Genomic DNA, 20,297 nt, shown 5'->3' with positions numbered 1-20,297 from the left:
CAATGGAATATTACGCAGGCATAAAAATGAACGAAATAGTGCCATTTGCAGAGACGTGGATGGACCTAGAGACTGTCATACAGAGTGAAGTAAGTCAGAAAAAGAGAATCAAATGTCGTATAATATCGCTTCTATGTGGAATCTAGAAAAATGATACAGATGAACTTATTTGCAAAGCAGAAACAGAGACACAGAGGTAGAGAACAAACTTATGGTTACCGGGGGGGTGGGGGGAGGGAAGGTGGGGTGGGGTGAATTGGGAGATTGGGATGGACATACATATACTACTATGTATAAAATAGTTAAGTAATGAGAACCTACTGTATAGCACAGGGAACTCTACTCAACGCTCTGTGGTGACCTAAATGGGAAGGGAGTCCAAAAAAGAGGGGATAGATGTATACGTAGAGTTGATTCACTTAGCTGTACAGCAGAAACTCACACTATATTGTAAAGCAACTCTCCAAAAAATTAGTTTTAAAAAATGGACACAAGAATAGTGCTCTTGTGCTTTTTAACAGGAACAGTATACCATACAGTGCTTAGGACTGCACCTGGCAAAGAATCAACCTTCAAGAAGTGTAAAACACAAAACAAAAAAAACCAATGCAGACCGATGATGTTAACAGTTCTGGAGGTCAGAAGTCCACGCTGGGTCTCACTGGGCAGGTGTCCTCGGCAAGGCTGAGTTCCTTCTGGAGGTTCTAGCCAATGACCCATTTCTTTGCCTTTTCCAGCTCACAGAGGCACCTGTGTCCCTTGGCTCCTGTACATCTTCAAAGCCAGAAGCTCAGCATCTTCACATTGCTCCCCGTCTCACTTCTGCTTCTATCCCATCTCATCAAGCTTCCTTTCGCCTCCCTCTTAGGAGAACCCTTGTGACGACACTGTGTCCCCCCCCAGATAATCCAGGACCACGTCCCCATGTCAAGGTCCTGAACTCAATCCCGCCTGCAAAGACCCCGTTTACATAGAAGGCAGCATTTCCAGGGTCCAGGGATTAGGACGTGGCTGTCATTGGCTTTACCGTGGCGTGCAATTTTGCCATTTTCTCTAAAGAAACTCAGGAGGCCCTAATACCACAGAGCAAACTGAAGACAGGCTCCTCCCGTCCCCCCAGCCCCTCCCCAGGAGCCCGGGGAGCATCCTCTCTGCTTCATCTCGCGGGGGAACCAGCGTCTGTGTCCCCATCGCACCGATGCAAAGAGCACGTACTTACATCTTCCACAGGGCATGCGTCAGGCGAAGCGGGGGTCTCCTCCACCACCACCATGGTCCTCTCAGGCCAAGGCTGGCGGGGCCCCTCCGCCCAGTTGGTACAGGGCTCCGTGGAGCGGGGCACAGCATTTGCACACGACCCCTCAGCAGTGGGCGCTGAACTTGAACAAGGCACCCCAGGGCCCCCGAGGTGAGCCTGCAGAAAAGGTGTTCACGCTTAGCAAGGTCCTCCTGACTCATCTGCCAATCGCCTGCTGCCCATTCCCCTCCCCGGTGTGGCCAGTGGTCCCCAGTGCCAACATCCGCGTTCACACTACCGCTCCAGGTGAGAAGGGCCCCAAGGCACAGGGTCCCTAGACTGCTCTCCACGTTTCACTCCTTAGAACCACCTGACTTTGTCTTATTTTCCTTCATATCCAACCCAGTACCTAGCATACTGCTTTGCAGAAAAGAACAGCAACTTCCTATCAAGAGTCTGAATAAACTCCTACTCACCCGTGTCCCATGGTCAGAGAAAGCTTTAGTTCTCTTGAAAAGCAGCACCCGGCTGCACCAAACAGAAACCATAGTAAAAACGCTAAAATATGAATTGGTTTCAAGATCCCAACGTAAGCATCTGCAGACACTGGACTCCATTGTACCAATACATGCACTCGTCAGAAACTGACCAGGAAATAAAACTTCCTGGGACCTTATTTTAAAAGGTCTTTGGCAAGGCAGGTGCCTCCCTGTTAAGTCTACCGCAGAGGGACTTCCCTGGTGGTCCAGTGGGTAAAATTCTGCGCTCACAATGAAGGGGGCCCGGGTTCGATCCCTGGTCAGGGAACTAGATCCTGCACGCATGCCGCAACTAAGAGTCCGCATGCCACAATTAAGAAGTCCGAGTGCCACAAGTAAAGATCCCACGGGCCGCACTAAGACCAGCCACAGCCAAAAAAAAAAAAAAAAAAATTCACTGCAGAAACTCTACTATGGAGAGCACGTAGGGTTACAGTTATAAAAAATCAAATGGGGCTTCCCTGGTGGCGCAGTGGTTAAGAATCCGCCTGCCAGTGCAGGGGACACGGGTTCGAGCCCTGGTCTGGGAAGATCCCACATGCCATAGAGCAAGTAAGCCCATGTGCCACAACTACTGAGCCTGCGCTCTAGAGCCCGCGAGCCACAACTACTGAAGCCCACGCGCCTAGAGCCCGTGCTCCGCAGCCAGAGAAGCCACCGCCATGAGAAGCCCGCGCACCGCAACAAAGAGTAGCCCCCGCTCGCCACAACTAGAGAAAGCTTGCACACAGCAATGAAGACCCAATGCAGCCAAAAATAAAAATAAAATAAATTAAAAAAAAAAAAAAGAAAGAAACCTCCTCCGATTGCTACTTCAATCGAGGATGGAAAGTGGAAAATGCCCCCTCCAGACATTTGTAATCAATCATCTTTAGCCACTTAATCTGTGAGTGGCTCTTTCCCTGATGAAGGCGGCTAATTTAAATAATTATTTATGCAACAGCCCTGTAAATCACAGCAGCAATTCTGCTCATGAAACATTCACGGTTTTACACCAAAAAAAAAAAAATGTTGCCTGCCTCTTCCGGCATCCTCCTGCATGAAATATAGGATGTGGATACAGACGGAAAACTAGCACAAGACCTAAAGTTTGGCTGGTCATTAACTTCCAACTATGGTCTTTCTTTCTTGCGATGAAATGACGTATCTTTCCTTGCCTGATCCCTTCCTGGTGTGTATCAACATTATTTAATATCTTCTAATTCCGTCCTTTTTTAATGAACATGTCTATACACATGGAACTTTTTAAAAACCTTATTTCGCCCGCGAGCCACAACTACTGAAGCCCACGCGCCTAGAGCCCGTGCTCCGCAGCCAGAGAAGCCACCGCCATGAGAAGCCCGCGCACCGCAACAAAGAGTAGCCCCCGCTCGCCACAACTAGAGAAAGCTTGCACACAGCAATGAAGACCCAATGCAGCCAAAAATAAAAATAAAATAAATTAAAAAAAAAAAAAAAGAAAGAAACCTCCTCCGATTGCTACTTCAATCGAGGATGGAAAGTGGAAAATGCCCCCTCCAGACATTTGTAATCAATCATCTTTAGCCACTTAATCTGTGAGTGGCTCTTTCCCTGATGAAGGCGGCTAATTTAAATAATTATTTATGCAACAGCCCTGTAAATCACAGCAGCAATTCTGCTCATGAAACATTCACGGTTTTACACCAAAAAAAAAAAAATGTTGCCTGCCTCTTCCGGCATCCTCCTGCATGAAATATAGGATGTGGATACAGACGGAAAACTAGCACAAGACCTAAAGTTTGGCTGGTCATTAACTTCCAACTATGGTCTTTCTTTCTTGCGATGAAATGACGTATCTTTCCTTGCCTGATCCCTTCCTGGTGTGTATCAACATTATTTAATATCTTCTAATTCCGTCCTTTTTTAATGAACATGTCTATACACATGGAACTTTTTAAAAACCTTATTTCTTTCATTAATGTAGGCCTTGACAGAATTTTTTAAATATGTAACTTGGTTAGGAATTCCCTGGCGGTCCAGTGGTTAGGACTCTGCACTTTCACTGCTGAGGGGGTGGGTTCAATCCCTGGTCAGGGAACTAAGATCCTGTAAGCCAAAAAAAACAAAGAATTTGGAATGAAAAGTGACATTTTAAAAATAAATAAATTTAAAAAATATAACTTGATAATTGCTAAAGATATCCTAAATCTGTCTTTCCTAAAACATAAAAAATGAGAAGAGGGGCTTCCCTGGTGGCGCAGTGGTTAAGAATCCACCTGCCAACGCAGGGGACACGGGTTCGAGCCCTGGTCCAGGAAGAGCCCACATGCCGCAGAGCAGCTAAGCCCGTGCGCCACAACTACTGAGCCCGGGCACCACAACTACTGAAGCCTGCGCGCCTAGAGCCTGTGCTCTGCAACAAGAGAAGCCACCGCAATGAGAAGCCTGCGCACCACAATGAAGAGCAGCCCCCGCTCGCCGCAACTAGAGAAAGCCCGCGCGCAGCAACAAAGACCCAACCCAGCCAAAAAGTAATTAATTAATTAATTAATTTTAAAAAGAATAAAACCACTTATAAAAAAGAATGAGAAGAGACTACAAAAAAAGAGGGAGGAACGTGTATTTGAAGAAAACCCACAGGTGTGGATCACGGAGAGTTTATCCCTGGTCTGAACTCTTGGATGTCAAGGGAATTGTGTGCTTACTGTGTGTCCTGGAGATGTCTGTTCGTCCTCGTGTCGGATATTTTCATAAAGAGGCAGAATGCTGCGGTGGTAAATCCCCCACCAGAGGTTAAGGAAGGACGTCTGATGCTGGTTGACAGACCCAGAGCCCTCCTCCAAAACAGAGCCCGTCTGGGGATTGTACGTGTAGTTCCAAGGTTTCGTGGACCCCAAAAAGTGGACCACCTTCACACTCGAGCCGAATCTGAGGAGGAAACACAAAGCATCCTGCCTTCCTCTTGGAAGTGACCACACACAGAGAGCCTGTGACAACCACAGGACTCATCACAGACAGCGGGACGTAAAGATGCATCTCAACGAGTTACGGACGATCCTGTCATTAACAACCACCTTGACTTGCAGTAAAAATAACTGCTTCATCAATCCACATTTGCAGCCTTTCATTTTCTACAGACAAGAAACATAATCATAACCCACTTGAGATGTTCCCCAAAACGGGAAGAAGAAATCAGGAGTCTTTTAGAAAGATAGGCAGTACCACAGCCCAAATCATCTTATCCTGAAGACGATAAAAAACTTTAAAAAGTTGATTTTATAGTAGATGACGCAAGCTGCAGACCAGAAAACTGGCTTCTTGTACAAGATGGTGAATTTTCCCCTCGACCTTTTTTTTTCTTTCATTATCACCACTCCCACCAACCTCGAAACTTTTTAAACATTTTTTTCTTAATTGCTTTCGTATGAAATTTTAATATCATATTTGCCCTGTATATCTACGTTCTGTAGGTACAGCTGTGCTTTTTACATTAAAAAGGATATGATGGCTTTAAGCCCCACAAACCAGTGTCTGCCTCGTTGGGGGCAGTGTGGCCCCTATTAAAAAAGCACGCTCAAAATCTTCTCAGATTTTCCATTTTCACTTATAACAATGTCCCCTAGAGTAGTGGATCTCACACGTTTTGGTTCTAGGACCTCTTGACATTCTTACAAATCACAGACGAACAAAAGATGTTTGTTCACGTGGATTTTATCTGTCCATATTCACCGCAACAGAAGTTAAAACTGAGAAATTAGAAAACCCATGTACCAACTCATTAAAAAACCATGGGCCCATTATATGTTAACATAACTTTTATATCTTTTCATAAAGTGTAACTATAACTATATATTACTATATATCTTTTAAATGTGTAAAAAGTGACATCTTTCATATTTTTTCATAAAAATGTAATTATAACTATATTTTTTAAATGTGTAAAAAGTGACCTTTCATATCTCTTCATAAGATATAACTATATATAACTATATTTTTTTAAAACGCTTAAAATGTCACATCTTTCGTATCTTTTCATAAAATATAACTCTCTATATAACTATATTTTAAAAAATGTGTAAAAAGAGTGACGCTGACTATTTTACGAGGAGACGGTTGGTTTCTCATATCTGCACCTGCGTTCAGTGCAATGCTTTTTATCACTGACTATTTTACGAGGAGACGGTTGGTTTCTCATGTCTGCACCTGCATTCAGTGCAATGCTTTTTATCACATCATGTCATGGCGTGTCTGTAAAATCCCACTGTACAATTATGAGAAAACAGGAGTGAAAAGATGAAAATGACATCTTAGAATTAATTTTTTAAAAGTCACTTTGATTTCAAAGACTCTTGAAAGAGGGGTGGGGAACCCCTGGGGGTTCCCTGGGCAACACTTTGGGAACCACTCTCATTAAGCCTAGCTGCCTTGATTACCTATCACGTAAAGCAATAAATAAGCAAGCAGAAGGATGATCTGGTTTTTTTTTTTTTTTTCCTTCAAAATGCCAAAAGGTGATATTAGATTCCGAGAGAGGATGGTTGCCCAGGTGTAGAAGAATTAGGCTTGGCATGAAACTTACTGTTTGAAAGCAGGGCTGTAGGTGTATGCCGTGTTGCTACTCAAGTTATAAATGAACGGCAAGTGTTTCTGGATGTCTGCTGTGGACCAGCTACTGAAGAAACTGTTCAACAAGCCTTGGTCTGCCCCTAGAGAGTTAACAAACAGCCAAAGTTAATAAAGAATGGTACAGTGCACCAAGAGAATGCAACACGTTTGAAGACATAATGGAAAAACACTGGTATCCCAGCGCACAAATTACATTTCCTCTCTCAACCCACTAAAACATGGTCTTTGTCTCGAAAGTGACTGATAACCCACACCATTCCTTTAAAAAGTGCATGGTCTCGGGACTTCCCGGGTGGTCCAGTGGTAAAGAATCTGCCTTCCAATGCAGGGGATGCGGGTATGATCCCTGTCCGGGAACCAAGATCCCACATGCCACGCGGCAACTAAGCCCACGCGCTACAACTACTGAGTTCGCACACCTCAACGAGAGAGCCCATGTGCTGCAAACTACAGAGCTCGTGTGCTCTGGACCCTGCACACCACAGTTAGAGAGAGGAAAAACAAACCCAAACGCCACAACTAGAGAGAAGCCCGTGTGTCACAAAGAAGAGCCCACACCTCAACGAAAGTTCCTGCATGCCACAACTAAGACCCAAAGCAGCCAAAAAAAGAAAATAAAATGAAATAAAAATAAAAAGTGCATACTCTCTCCAGAATTCGCCACCAATGGTGCAAACAATTAATAATAAAATCGCACATTGTCTCCAAAATTCTCCACTCCTCCCCAGGGAATTCTATCTGGTATCGACAATCGCTTTTCCCATCATTTTTGCAACTTTGTTACCTCGTCCAGGAATTTTTCTTTTTTTTCCTATCAATGTTTATTGTTATGTTTTTATTGAGGTATAGCTGCTGTACAATAGTACGTAAGTTATAGGTGTATAATATAGTGATTCACAATTTTTTAGACATTATACTCCATTTATAATCATTATAAAATCTTGGCTCTGTTCCCAGTGTTGTACAATATATTCCCGTAGCTTATTTTCTACCTAATAGTTTGTACCTCTTAATCCCCTATCCCTATTTTGCACCCCCATCACCACTGATAACCACTCGTTTGCTCTCTGTATTTGTGAGTCTGCTTCTTTTTTGTTATATTCACCAGTTTGTTGTATTTTTTAGATCCACATATAAGTGATACCATACAGCATACAGTATTTGTCTTTCTCTGTCTGACTTATTTCATTTAGCGTCATGCCCTCCAAGTCCATCCATGTTGCTGCAAATGGCAATATTTCATTCTTTTTCATGGCTGAGTAATATTCCATTGTGTATATGCCATATCTTTTTTATCCACTCATCTGTGGACATTGATGTTGCTTCAATAGCTTGACTACTGTAAATAGTGTTGCTATGAACACTAGGGTGCACATGTCTTTACAAATTAGCGTTTCTGGGTATTTTTGGATATACGTCCAGAAGTGGAATTGCTAGATCATATGGCAGTTCTAGTTTTAGTTTTCTGAGGAACCTCCATCCTGTTTTCCACAGTGCCTGCACCAATCTACATTCCAATTTTTCAATAGTCTACCATTTTCTTTCATGTTACAAAAATTCTAGTATTTTTCCCATCTACTAATGTCTGTTCAGGCAAGTGTCTGGTTTCAGTTAATCCTCCCCTTTATTCTATATCGGGGTTGGCCAACGAAGGCTTGCACCCATTTTTGTAAATAAAGTTTTACTGGAACACATCCACCCTCTTTTAAGTCCTGTCAATGGCTGATTTCACTCTACAACTACAGGGATAAATATCTGTCACAGAGATGGTATGTCCCACGATGCTGAAAACATTAATTATCTGGTCCTTTTTTATTTTATTTTGGCCGCGCCGCGAGGTTTGCGGGATCGTAGTTCCCCAGCCAGGGATGGAACCCGTGGCCCCCAAAGTGGAAGTCCGGAGCCCTAACCACGGGACCACCAGGGATGTCCCCTATCGGGCCCTTTAAAGAAAGCTTGTCTACCCATCCTATGTGATCAGGACTGGGGAGTTCTTCCTTCTACCCATTGAAGATATTTTCAACGGTTCTCTCTACTGTGTATTTACTTACTTACATCTTCTTCTCTTCCTGGACTTGTTCTTCAATTCCCATCTTTAACTTGCTGCTCACAGATATGGGGCGGTGGGGACTAGGTGCCAGTGGGACAGAGGGATAGGTTCAGGCCCCATTCTCTTCCACAAATGTCCAGCTTCCCTTCACCTACCGTCAAAGCTGCCGTGGTCGGTGGCATGCTGCAGCAAGAGGCCATGCGTCTCCAGGGAAGGTTGGAAGACAAATACCCCGCTATTGAAGCAATCCGGCCATCCGGGATCCGGGGCCGCAGAAAACTCTCTCCTATTGAACAGCTCATCGATATTGGACAGCACCTGTGGAGCAACAGAGCATGGGGGACCCGTACGATCTCATAGGGAAGAACCAATCTGACTCCGTATTGGACCTGTTTCTTTTACTTTAACCTTTGTATTCTATTGCTTTTGCTACAAGTTAATCACCAAAGGGATGTTGCCCATAAGCTTAAACAATACATAATGGCCCATCTCTGGGAACCCTGCCTCCGGTGCAATGAGTGTTAAGCTAAAATACCTCTGTTTCGCTCACAGGAACACCTCCTCAGGCCCACCTGTGAATGGCTGCAAGAAGGAAGAAATTCTGACCGGAAGCAGGACTGCAGCCCCTCCCTTTTAGTATTAAAGAAGCTTGACTCCTAACTCAGGGAAGAAGGGTCTTTGGGACACGAGTCCACCATCTTCCCGGTCTGCTGGCTCTCCGAATAAAGTCACTATTCCTTGCTCCAACACCTCGTCTCTCGATCTACTGGCCTGTGTCGTGTGGTGAGCAGAGTACAAGCTTGGACTCAGTAACAGCGACACTTCTCTTAACCTCTGGGACACAAGTGAGAAATGCAACGGGAACTTCACAATAGGCCAGACAACGTTCAGTGATGGGAAACTTAAACCCAATTTTTTGACTGACTCTCTTCTTTTAGACTTACAATCAAATGAGAAGAGTGTGTGTGTGTAAGATTGCTCCCTGGTTTATTTCAAGGGTTTGAAGTAACACCGTCACTGAAATGCAATTATCATCTCGAGGTTCTTAAGATCCTCCATGGAATGCTCTTAATTGTATATATTCTCTTTCATCTAGCAAATGTGACCTACAAGACTGGAAATCCATAAACATAGAAGTTTGCAAGTCAATATCATATAACCCACTGTCTTCGAGAGCTTGACCGCCAAACAGCAGTTCTCTCCAACACCTACTGGCTTTCTGAATTGTGCCGTGTGGGAAAGAAATTACTCTGATTATGCACTTATTATTTCCCTCTGCACCCCTGTTTTCCTACAGAGCTGCTTTTGCACAACCAAGACAACCTCGAATGTATCTCTGACACTCCAACCTCATCTTACATTTCAACTTTCCAATGGCTGTTTATGAAAGTGCCCATCCTGGGCTCCTACACCAAAGGTAACTACCCCAAATGACCATTGGGGATGCCACAGCTTAAGAAGCCAGGTGTACCAATCCCTTCAGGACTCTGTAATTCACGGTACAATCACGGAAGAATATTTCTCTAATATTTTACTTTGTGTAGATGAAATAATGTGATTACAAACCCCTCCTAGGGAAGGAACATGCCTTCAAGTATCCCAGTGTACTCAGCAGGGTCTACTGCAGTAGGTGTGTTCTATCTGATGTTGATCGACTAAATGATGTTGGTGATAGTGATGGACGTTACCTGGTGGGCATCCACCGGCACGAGCTAGTAGCAGCTTGCTTAAGGAGGGAGGGGCATGGTCTTGGTCGGGGGTTCCTCAACAAGTGGAGGGTCTGGTCCTTACCCTCCCTTGTACTCACCAGGGTATCTGCATCCAGGAAGACGCACTTGCTATAATGGGTGAGTGTCCAACAGTGAAGCTTGGTGAGGGTGACTCCAAGCTCAGGTCTCTTCAGAAAGGCCAGGTGGATGTAGTCCACACTGTCTATCAGGTTCACCTCGATGACCTCATCAAACACCCTCGAGAGGATCACCCTGTAAAGACATGCCAAATCCTAGGAGAACAGCCCACCATCTAACATGAGACATGCTGTCCCTTGCTGCTGCAGGCTTCATATCAGGCTTTATTTTCCCCATGTGGGTCTCGTGGCTTTGCCCACGTTTCATTCATGCTTACAACTTAGGCAAACGTGAAAAGCAAGACATATTAAACCATCTCAACACAGACTGATTCGGGTCATCTCTTAGGAAGGTACTTTCTCTTTCCAAAGCGCACGGGCAGTGAGAAGGGAAGGCTGAGTAGGTAGAAACCAACAGAAGATCTCCATCAGTTTTTACTTTACATATTCAAAACCTACATTGCTCGTTGCGCACAAGTTTGAGGCTCAAATGTTGAAAGAATGTACAGTTCATCAAAATGAAACGTGCCTCTGTTCCATTAAAAATTTTTTTCGCTTAAATTCTACTTCATCATTGCCTGGAATATCTTTGCGATGACAGAAAATTTTACAAGTGCTAGAAAAAGGATGGGGGCATGTCAAAAGGATACAGGAAGTCAATCAGGAGGAACTCCCAGTAGCCAAAGCTGACGCAATTTGGGCAAGAAAACAGAAACAAACCTGAAGTATAAAGTGAATATTCACGGGTCCATACTGATATCACAACTGAATACATAAGTAAATGGGGTAAAAGGGGTAGCTGTTCCTCACAGAAGAATTTCAAGTAATAAATGTAGAAGGAGCAAGGGAAAGAGAAAAATCACCATTAGATGAACATCACAGTGATAACCGTTGCAGACAAAATTCACTGAACCCTAAAAGCAATGCGTAAAGGTTTTGAGGAGAAACAGCATGTTTTCATAGTCTAAAAGTACCTCTCCCAAGAGATTCATCAATTACAAAGACAAAAATAATGATTTTACAGTAGAGATACCCCAAAGGAGACCAAGGTTAATGTCACCAGTAGCAAGACATCACGCACTCCATAATATCACACACTGAAAAAGGTACTTTCTTCTTTGTAATTCTTTCCTACTTTTCATTGCTTGGTTTAGATTTTTTTTTTTTTTTTTTTTTTTTTTTTTTTTTTTTCGCGGTACGCGGGCCTCCCTCTGTTGTGGCCTCTTCCGTTGCGGGGCACAGGCTCCGATTTTTTTCTACCCCTTGTGTTTTTTGTTTATACCCTTTCTAGTCCCCTGGTGGCTGCCACCCTTAAACCCTCAATGCACCTATTTAACCTCACTATTTTCTAGCAAATGTAACAATAGTTATCATCTATAACTTCACCCCAGACAAGATAGGAACATTAGCATATGTTCACCCACCTCCCTCCTCTTTTTTATCCCCCAACCACCTCCCATGGGGACTGTTAATTCCAGATTATTTTCATAATTATTCACCAGTGCATATTCCCAATTAACTCTCAATATTACTCATTTATTTGTTTTGCACTGCTTCTTATATTCTATTTCTTCTTTCTTGGATTCACATTCCATTGTGCTTGAGTATATCCTCAAGTAATTTTTTCTCAAAGGCCCTTGAGGGGTGAAACTGTTGAGCTTCTGCATATTTGAAACATCTTGATTTTGCTTTCAAATTGCATTTAGCTGAATACAGAAATTTCATTTCAAAATTAGTTAGTCTAAGAGCTTGGAGGCAACAGCTGTCTCAACCAGGCTGAGAGCTGAAATGCATTTAGTACTTTTTCTTCATTCTTCGTGCTCTGAAATGGTACCTTCTGTATCAGCACTTGGGTTTCCTTCATTCATGCTGCTCAAAGCTCAGGGAACACCCACAATCTAAAATCCTTCCTCAGAGCTGAAATATTTCCTTGAATCCCTTCTCTCCACTTCTGTCCTTTCTGAAACTCCCAGTCTTAGACAGATGTTGGAGCTTCTGGGTCTATCTTTTCTATTCTTTAGTAGCTTTTCCACTTCTACTCTACATTTGTGCTTTCACGTTGCACAGTATTCAAAGTAATACTCTAAGTATTACTCTCATATACTCTAATAATACTCTAAGTAATACTCTCTAAGTATTACTCTTTGAGTATAATACTCAAAGTAACACTCTCTAAGAAAAATACCACGTCATCACCAATTTCCTCCTACTTTTTACCCAGTTATTTATGGAATTTATGGCATCCTCATGATTGTATAAAGAAGGAGGTAGAGGGCCAAGAAATGTCATTCTACGTTTCTACAAATAGCACCTATGTCGTTATAGGCTTTTGTTCAGCTCTGCTTGCTTCCTTAAATTCCTGGAGGGAGAAATAAGTTTCAAGAATGCAATTTGTGTGAACCTACAAGCACACGCTACTGGGTCCCTTTCCCTGCAGAAAGACTACCCCAACCATGGATGTACCACACAGCCTGGAGGAATGGCAGTCTCCTGAACGCCAGCCCCTGGTCATTTGGAGTCACAGGTCACTGTTTATGTCCTACTGTCCTGACTGCATCATAGAGCACCGTTCCTCAACCCTACCAATGACCGCAAAATACATAACTGGTTCTGTAACAGTGCAACTAGGTCTGCATCAGTGAACCTTTCCCAGTCTTTCTGTGACACTGTCTCTGAATATTTTAAAAGTTCATTTTGAGTAGACTGAAAGACTGAAAAAAATGTTGACAGCTTTGGACAACTCAGGAGATAGGAATCTAGCAGAGAATCATGTCTGTTTTTTGGCTTTATCAGTTCTATGTAACTGTTCCACACACACCATGATTCAGGAGATGATGATGGGACCACACAGAGGTCCCCCCAAGGATGCGTGGCTACCCCCAGGGTCACCGTTCCCAATGCTGGGTCCACTGCAGCCCTTGGTCTGACTCTGAAGACCCAATGGCCCGGGCACAGGGAAACGTCCGCTGCACACAAATGTATTTTCTTCCCTTTTCTTTCTCTTTGGGGCCTGAAGGAATCATCTTAGACAAGAAGAAATACACCTTGAGTATCCATTCATTTGAAACACTTTTGGGAGAATGGGTGACAGCCAATATGGCTAAAGACTAATGACATCACTTAATGTCAATGACTAAGGTCTGTGCACGCCTCCCCCAAAACACCGACGTTTAAAAAGACATTTGCCAGCCTGACGGGTCATAAATATCACTGAGCTGTTTGATGTGACATGACTTTAATGTCTGTGAAGGCAAACTACGTATCACTTGGTCATGCCGTCTACCCTGGTTGCATCCATCCATGCATCTCTGCTTATCATTTGGAAGAGTTCTTTCATTATTCTATGGACAACACCCCCTCCTCGTTATAAATTTTGTAAATGGGCTCCCTAATTGGCTTGTTTTACCTTTTACGTTTACACAAATACACCTGACATACAGCAGTTCTGGTTCCCTTTGTTTTGTGTAATTAAAAATGGCAGACACATGAAGCAATCATCTATGTCAGTGTCTGGAGACGTTTTTTGTTATCACAAAGGCAAGGAGGGTTGGCGGGGGGGGGGGTCTTACTGACATCTGGGGGGGTGGAGACCAGGGACGCTGCTCCGCACCCCACAGGGCACAGGACGCCCCTCATCCGAGGGTCATCCAGCCCCAGATGTCAGTCATGCCAAGATTGAGAAGCTTTATGTCTCGACTTCTAAGATTTTCCTATGCTTTAAATTTTACCTTTATCTTTAAAATCTATCTGGAAATCATGTGGGTATGTGTTCAACTTTTATATAAAAGGATCACATCATTGCCTTTCTCTGATACAGTGATGTGATGAATTACAATGATAGATTTTTATACAATGAACTATCCTTGCTTTCTCACAGCAAGCATCATTTCTTTCCTTTTTTGTCTTTTTTATTTTATTGAAGTACAGTTGATTTACAGTGTTGTGTTAGTTTCTGCTGTACAGCAGTGACACAGTTATACATATGTATACATTCTTTTTCTTATTCTTTTCCATGATGGTTCATCACAGGATACTGAATATAGTTCCCTGTTCTATACAGTAGGACCCTGTTGTTTATCCAGCATCATTTATGTCTTTATTCCAGGGCTAGAGTTGCCTTGTTGATAACCTGTATTGGGGGGCTTTTCTCATCTATATGGAAACACAATCAGAGCTGTAAATCAAGCTTCCGTTATCAAGATTAGCACAGTCTCTTCAAATAAATGAACACATTCATTTTATTCCCCCTAGGCTCTCAGAGAGTTCTTTTTGCATGGAAATTAATTTATTGTACCCAGTTTTACAGAACATCCCTTACAATTGCCCAGGCCCAGGTCCTTCCCCCAGATAAGCCTTTGATAACATTCTCCATTTCTCCCACTGTTACTGGTCAGCAGGAGGGTTTCACTTCTTCTGGTGTCACAGTGGATCATCTGAATTTCCCTAGAAGGATCAAGTATTTCCTACTTTCAATTTTATCAGCAAAGTGTCCTATGTAGTATTTAAGTTTAAAATTTAACTTGCATCCAGCCACTGTGGAAAACAGTGTGGAGGTTTCTTAAAAAACTAAAAATAGAGCTACCTTATGATCCAGCAATCCCACTCCTGGGCATATATCTGGAAAAAATGATAATTCTAATTTGAACATACACATGCATCTTAATGTTCACAGTACTTCTGGTGTCACAGTGGATCATCTGAATTTCCCTAGAAGGATCAAGTATTTCCTACTTTCAATTTTATCAGCAAAGTGTCCTATGTAGTATTTAAGTTTAAAATTTAACTTGCATCCAGCCACTGTGGAAAACAGTGTGGAGGTTTCTTAAAAAACTAAAAATAGAGCTACCTTATGATCCAGCAATCCCACTCCTGGGCATATATCCCGAAAAAACTCTAATTCAAAAAGAAACATGCACCCCGATGTTCACAGCAGCACTGTTCACAGCAGTCAAGACATGGAAGTTACCTAAATGGCCGTCGACAGATGAATGGATAAAGAAGATGTGGTGCATGTATACAGTGGAATACTACTCAGCCATAAAAAAGAATGAAATAATGCCACTTGCAGCAACACGGATGGACCTAGAGATGATCATGCTAAGTGAAGTACGTCAGAGAAAGACATATATCATACGATAGCACTTATACGTGGAATCTAAAATATGATACAAATGAACTTATTTACAAAACACAACCAGACTCACAGACATGGAAAACAAACTTATGGTTACCAAAGGAGAAAGGGGGGAGGGATAAATTGGGAATTGGGGATTAAGAGATACACACGACTATATATAAAATAGATAACCAACCAAGACCTACTGTACAGCACAGGGAACTCTACTCAATATCCTGTAATAATCTATAAGGGAAAACAATCTGAAAAAGAATATATATGTATGTACATATAACTGAATCACTTTCCTGTACACCCGAAAATAATACAACATTGTAATTCAACTATGTTTCAATAAAAACGTAAAAAAAAAAATCTTTAACTTAGCTTAGGACAGGTGCTTCTCAAAGTTCCCCACTCCCCCCCAAAAAAACTGGCATTTGAATTTCCGTAGTTGAGACAAGAAACGGTACCCACACAGAGTGCTGTCTACAAGAATTCTGAAGCTGGCCACACACCCGGCAGAGCATCCTCCTTTAACAACGACTGGAGGGCACCGTGCCAGTGTCTGAGGCCCCCCAGGACAGCCGGCGGTCCAGGCTCATGAACCATGGCTGGGACCTGCTCCAGCGCGGAGGACCTGCTTCTTCGGGAGGAAGGACCAGGTGTGTGTCTGAGTCTTACCTGAGCAGGTTGGACACCTGAGGGGTGACCAGCACGACCAGCCTCCTGGTGGCCCTGTGGTCCCGCAGTGACTGCCCCAGCACCAGGGCCCCCTGGCAGTAGACGTCATTGGTAGCCAGCGTGACAAACGCCTGGTCAGACACTGTGGACGTGGACAAAAACAACAGGGTTATGTTTCCAACAGGTCTCATGGGACGGCGGGGCTGACGGTCACCTCCAACTCTCTCAAGCTTCACGACTCTGAATAACTTTTTGCTGTTCTAAAATACACATCAAGGACATTTCACATGCATCCTTTTGTTTCAAAATAAAGCAAAAAAAAAAAATCTTCAAAACAAAAAAAAGAAAAGAAACCACACACACACAGGAAAAGAGGAAACCCTAAACATGAGACAAAGCCAAGTAGAGGATGATTAAAATTCCCTGGTTCAGATGAACAGATACAAACGACTGTATATAAAATAAACATGAGGTCCTACTTGTACTGCACAGGGAATCATATTCATTATCTTGTAATAACCTATAAGGGAAACGAGTCGAAATAATATAGATATATACGTATAACTGAATCACTTTGCTGTACACCTGAAACCAACCCAACATTGTAAATCGTCTATACTTCAATTAAAAAAAATCTTCCTGGTGCTGCAACACGGCAAATGGGCATAGCTCAGACCCCGTATTCGATTCCGCATTCAAGTCTCAAAAACTCACCCCAAATATTTGGGTCTTGGGCAAACACAAAGCAAAAGGTGGAAACAAAGCTTGGATTATCTGAGTTACCATCAGAACTCCCGCCCAGCTCAAAAGAACTGGGCTCTCAGAAGGAAATGCCAAAGCCATTAATTAAATTCTACACGACCCACTTGCTGGAAAGACTTCAACTCAAGGATCTATCAGGCCGAGGAGATGGGAGAAGGGAAAATACATTGTCTCATTAACCAAAAGGCTCTCAGTTTCCTAACATCTCCACAGCAGAGGAAGAAACTCAGACGGCCAATCCGATCTATGGCAGTTTTGAATCTAAGTGTGAACTCGTGGTATTGACTTTTTTTTACGGGGACTTTGAAACAATGTGAGTCTGGGGCCCCCAGGAGCTGGTTGCCAGGATGAAAACAATGGGATCAAGAAATCCAGGCCTTGGCTCCCCTGCTGTCGACAGAAATTAAAATTCACAGCCCACGGCTGGCACACACAGAGCTCAGTTCTCAAAGACCAGACGGTCTTCCCGTCACGCCAAACAGAACACCAGGACCCAAGCTTCTGGCGCCGGTTTTCCTGGAGCTGGCATCTTAACCTTGACATTCCATTGGGGTCAACGCCCAAGAGTACCTGTTCCAACGAGCTCCTGTCTACACATTGTTGGGTTTCTTCCTGGATTAAGAGGGAATGAGAATTCCTGGCATTTCCACTGTGGGCTGAGTATTAAAGGCAGCAAACCTCAGAACTCAAGTCTGCAGCCCAAAAGATATCTAGCTGTCCACCCATCCACCCATTTTTCTATCCATCTATCATTATCTAATATCTGTCTAGCCAACTGTTTATCATTCACCTATTACCTATCTATTTATCTATATCTATCACCTACCTCTATCTATAGACAGAGCCACATCATCTGGGAGGTCTCTGGGGACCCAGATGGCTGAGGCATGGGGCAGGTGGGCTACAGTGGGACCAGGCAGCAGCGACGGGCAACTGTCCAGAGCTTCCGATTCTCGGGGAGGAGACAGACAGGGCTGGGTCTGCAGAGACGGTTTTACGGAACTACTGGACTCTCCCTTTGCTAGGGGGAGGGATTTATGGCTTCTATTAACAGGATGACAAGACAGCCCCAGTGGAGAGAAGACCCCCTTTCTCCAGCGACCCCAAGACTCAACCTCACGTTCTAGGTCAAAGACACATGACTCCGAAGGCCGGCCCGAAGGGGCCGGCGCATAATGGTGCAAAATCATGCCTGGATAAAATCTCCATCTTAAGTGCAAAGGCAGACCAGTGGATGGATGTTAACGTCACAAAGGCTGAAAACTTCATAGACAAGTCGGCAGATTCCAACACCACCTTACCTTTAAGAAACTCCCAGCTGTCAGGTTTGGGCGTGGCATCAAAAAAACACGCCGCAATTATCCAAGCCTCCTGCATTGAAAGGCTGAGTTTCCAACAGGCAGGGCGCAGGGGAGGGGACTTTTGGCATGCGTGCAGGGTGGGAAAACAGAAATAGAACGGGTGGCTGTCCTCCAGCCCCAGGTTGGGGAAAAAAAAAAAAGTGTTGCAAAATCGAGTTCATCCTGAAGACGGCGGTGGCTGACAGTTTTATAACGGGTCTGGGAGAAATGTCTACTCTTCCTCGCCTTCCTCTACCCCACCCACCTTACAACCAACCCCCGGACCCTCCCCCGAAATAACACCCCGGTTTCCTTCTCTGTCCCTCTTTTACTCAAAGGTGTTTTTTGTTCCCTGCAAAGTGCTGAATACCCAGATGGGCTCTTTCTAGCACATTCCGTGGCCGATGTGTCCGAACGTCCCTCCTGAATGCTACCATTATATTGACCCCAGCGGGTTGGCAGAAAATGCGTTTTTCACTCTGCAGAGCTCCAAACCGCCGCCTGGAACAGACAGACTTTTCTGCTTCTCTGCGAAGAATCTGACAGCACACCGCAGCACACGGCAGGAAATCTGCCTTTTCTGCCCCAACAATTCTCCTCTCTAAGGCACAGAGGAGGAACAGTAGCATGGAAACCGCTCGCTGAATTACCAAATCGCTCCTCTGAATAAAAAGTAACCAGATTTTTTTTTTTTTTTCTTAAAAACGCGCTCATGCATGTTCAGGCCCGGACTGGTGCAAGCACGGGATGTCTTCATGATAAAAACAGGACGGGCATCTTTCCCATGGGTGGAGGTTATGTTTCATCATCACATTTCTTGGACGCTTTTTTTTTTTTTTTTTTGGCCATGTCGCAGCATGTGGGATGTTAGTTCTCCCACCAGGTATGGAACCCGTGCCCCCTGCACTGGAAGCACGGAGTGCTTCCCAACCACTGGACCGCCAGGGAACTCCTCCATCATCACGTTTCTAAGCTTTGGAAGTCTACTGTCCAAATCGGATGTCCCCCCCCAGACCCAAGAGAAGGCAGACAGGACCGAATTGCAGCCCTGGGGGGCCAGGGCTCGCCAAAGTCCCAACATCTGGCCACGGTCGGCCTGCTGCGGGATTAACCCTGGATCTTTATCGGAATAACCAGTTCGGCCTCCAGCCTGACCTCGAGGGGCGAGGCTGGGGGAGGGGAACCACAGGCTCCGTGCTCCCAGAGCCATAGGGGCATGAACTCCCACGGGTCTCCGCGTCCGTGAGACGCCCACGCGTTTCCACGCTGGCCAACAAACCAGCCCATTTAATCTCCAAGGGCTACTTTTTTACAGAAGGAAAATTACCAAATCTCAGCGCCCCCTGACCCAACAAAACCTCGCCCGCCTGCCAGCTGCTGAGGCCCCCATCTCCACCTGCCCCAGGGACACCAAGCTCTCCAGCCCCGGGGGACCCTGGGCAGGCGCACCGTGGGAGCTGAGGGGTTGGGGGCGACCTTGCGCGCGCAAAGCGGGGGGTGCCCCCAGCGCGGGCCAATCCGAGCCGCGCCAGCAGAGCAGGAAGGCTGAGCACGAGGGGTCTTCCCGACTCACCCGGCATGGTCTGAGGCCCAGCGCGCCGTGGGCACCGGGCGGCCAAGTGCGCCTGGGCGCGGGGGCGGCCTCGAGCCGGGCCTGGCGGAGGCGTCGTCTCCAGGCGACCCGCGCGGAGCTCCAGGCCTGCGGAGACAGCTCGGCATTCCCGACAGAGTCCCGGGGCTGCAGCACCGCCCTACAGCCCCTCCCCCGGGTCAGCCCCTCCCCCCCGGTCTCCCCACGTCCCCTCCGCGCTCGGGGGCCGCCTCTGCCCTCCCCCGCGTCTTCCCCCGGCCCCTGCCCGCCCGGGTGTCCCCAGCGGCCTCGCCGCGCCCCGGGCAGCCTGTGTCCCAGGCTGGCCCGGCGCCCCTCGCCCCGCAGGATACGCTTCGCCCCGCGACCACCACTGCGCCCCCACCCGTGCCCTTCCTCAGCGCTCGGGCAGCCCGCGCGCCCCGCTCCGCCCCCAGGCCCCCCGGGCGCCCGGGCCGCCTCCGCGCCCCTCCCCAGGCCCAGCACCTCCTCCGCGCCCCTCCCGAGGGCCAGCACCTCCTCTGCGCCCCCCGAGCCTCCGCCCGGCC

The 20,297-nt window shown here is 45.4% G+C and overlaps 1 protein-coding gene across 12 annotated transcripts in view; it reads right to left on the bottom strand.

Annotated features, from left to right (window-relative positions):
- GYG2 (glycogenin 2) overlaps window positions 1-20,297 on the bottom strand; it is a 46,692-nt gene that overhangs the window by 25,579 nt on the left and 816 nt on the right. For 9 of the 12 annotated variants that reach the window (XR_008617959.1, XR_008617958.1, XR_008617960.1 and 6 more), the window contains exons 2-9: window positions 19,735-19,860; window positions 18,123-18,192; window positions 16,060-16,201; window positions 10,221-10,395; window positions 8,569-8,731; window positions 6,317-6,443; window positions 4,443-4,665; window positions 1,220-1,414 (exon numbers count right to left, since the gene is read on the bottom strand). Coding sequence is in view for 9 of the 12 variants with exons in the window: in XM_028492493.2 (XP_028348294.1) it covers window positions 1,220-1,414; window positions 4,443-4,665; window positions 6,317-6,443; window positions 8,569-8,731; window positions 10,221-10,395; window positions 16,060-16,201; window positions 18,123-18,192; window positions 19,735-19,860 (1,221 nt within the window). In the remaining 3 variants the exon portion in view is untranslated. Of the gene's footprint in view, window positions 1-1,219; window positions 1,415-4,442; window positions 4,666-6,316; window positions 6,444-8,568; window positions 8,732-10,220; window positions 10,396-16,059; window positions 16,202-18,122; window positions 18,287-19,734; window positions 19,903-20,265; window positions 20,271-20,297 lie in introns of those variants that run through there. The other 3 variants (XM_028492495.2, XM_028492494.2, XM_055086293.1) reach the window with 3 other exon arrangements.

The sequence above is a fragment of the Physeter macrocephalus genome, chromosome 7 (assembly GCF_002837175.3).
Source record: "Physeter macrocephalus isolate SW-GA chromosome 7, ASM283717v5, whole genome shotgun sequence".
Taxonomy (NCBI): domain Eukaryota; kingdom Metazoa; phylum Chordata; class Mammalia; order Artiodactyla; family Physeteridae; genus Physeter; species Physeter macrocephalus.
Note: the sequence above shows the minus strand (reverse complement) of the source record. Positions and strands in the feature narration are given on the sequence as shown.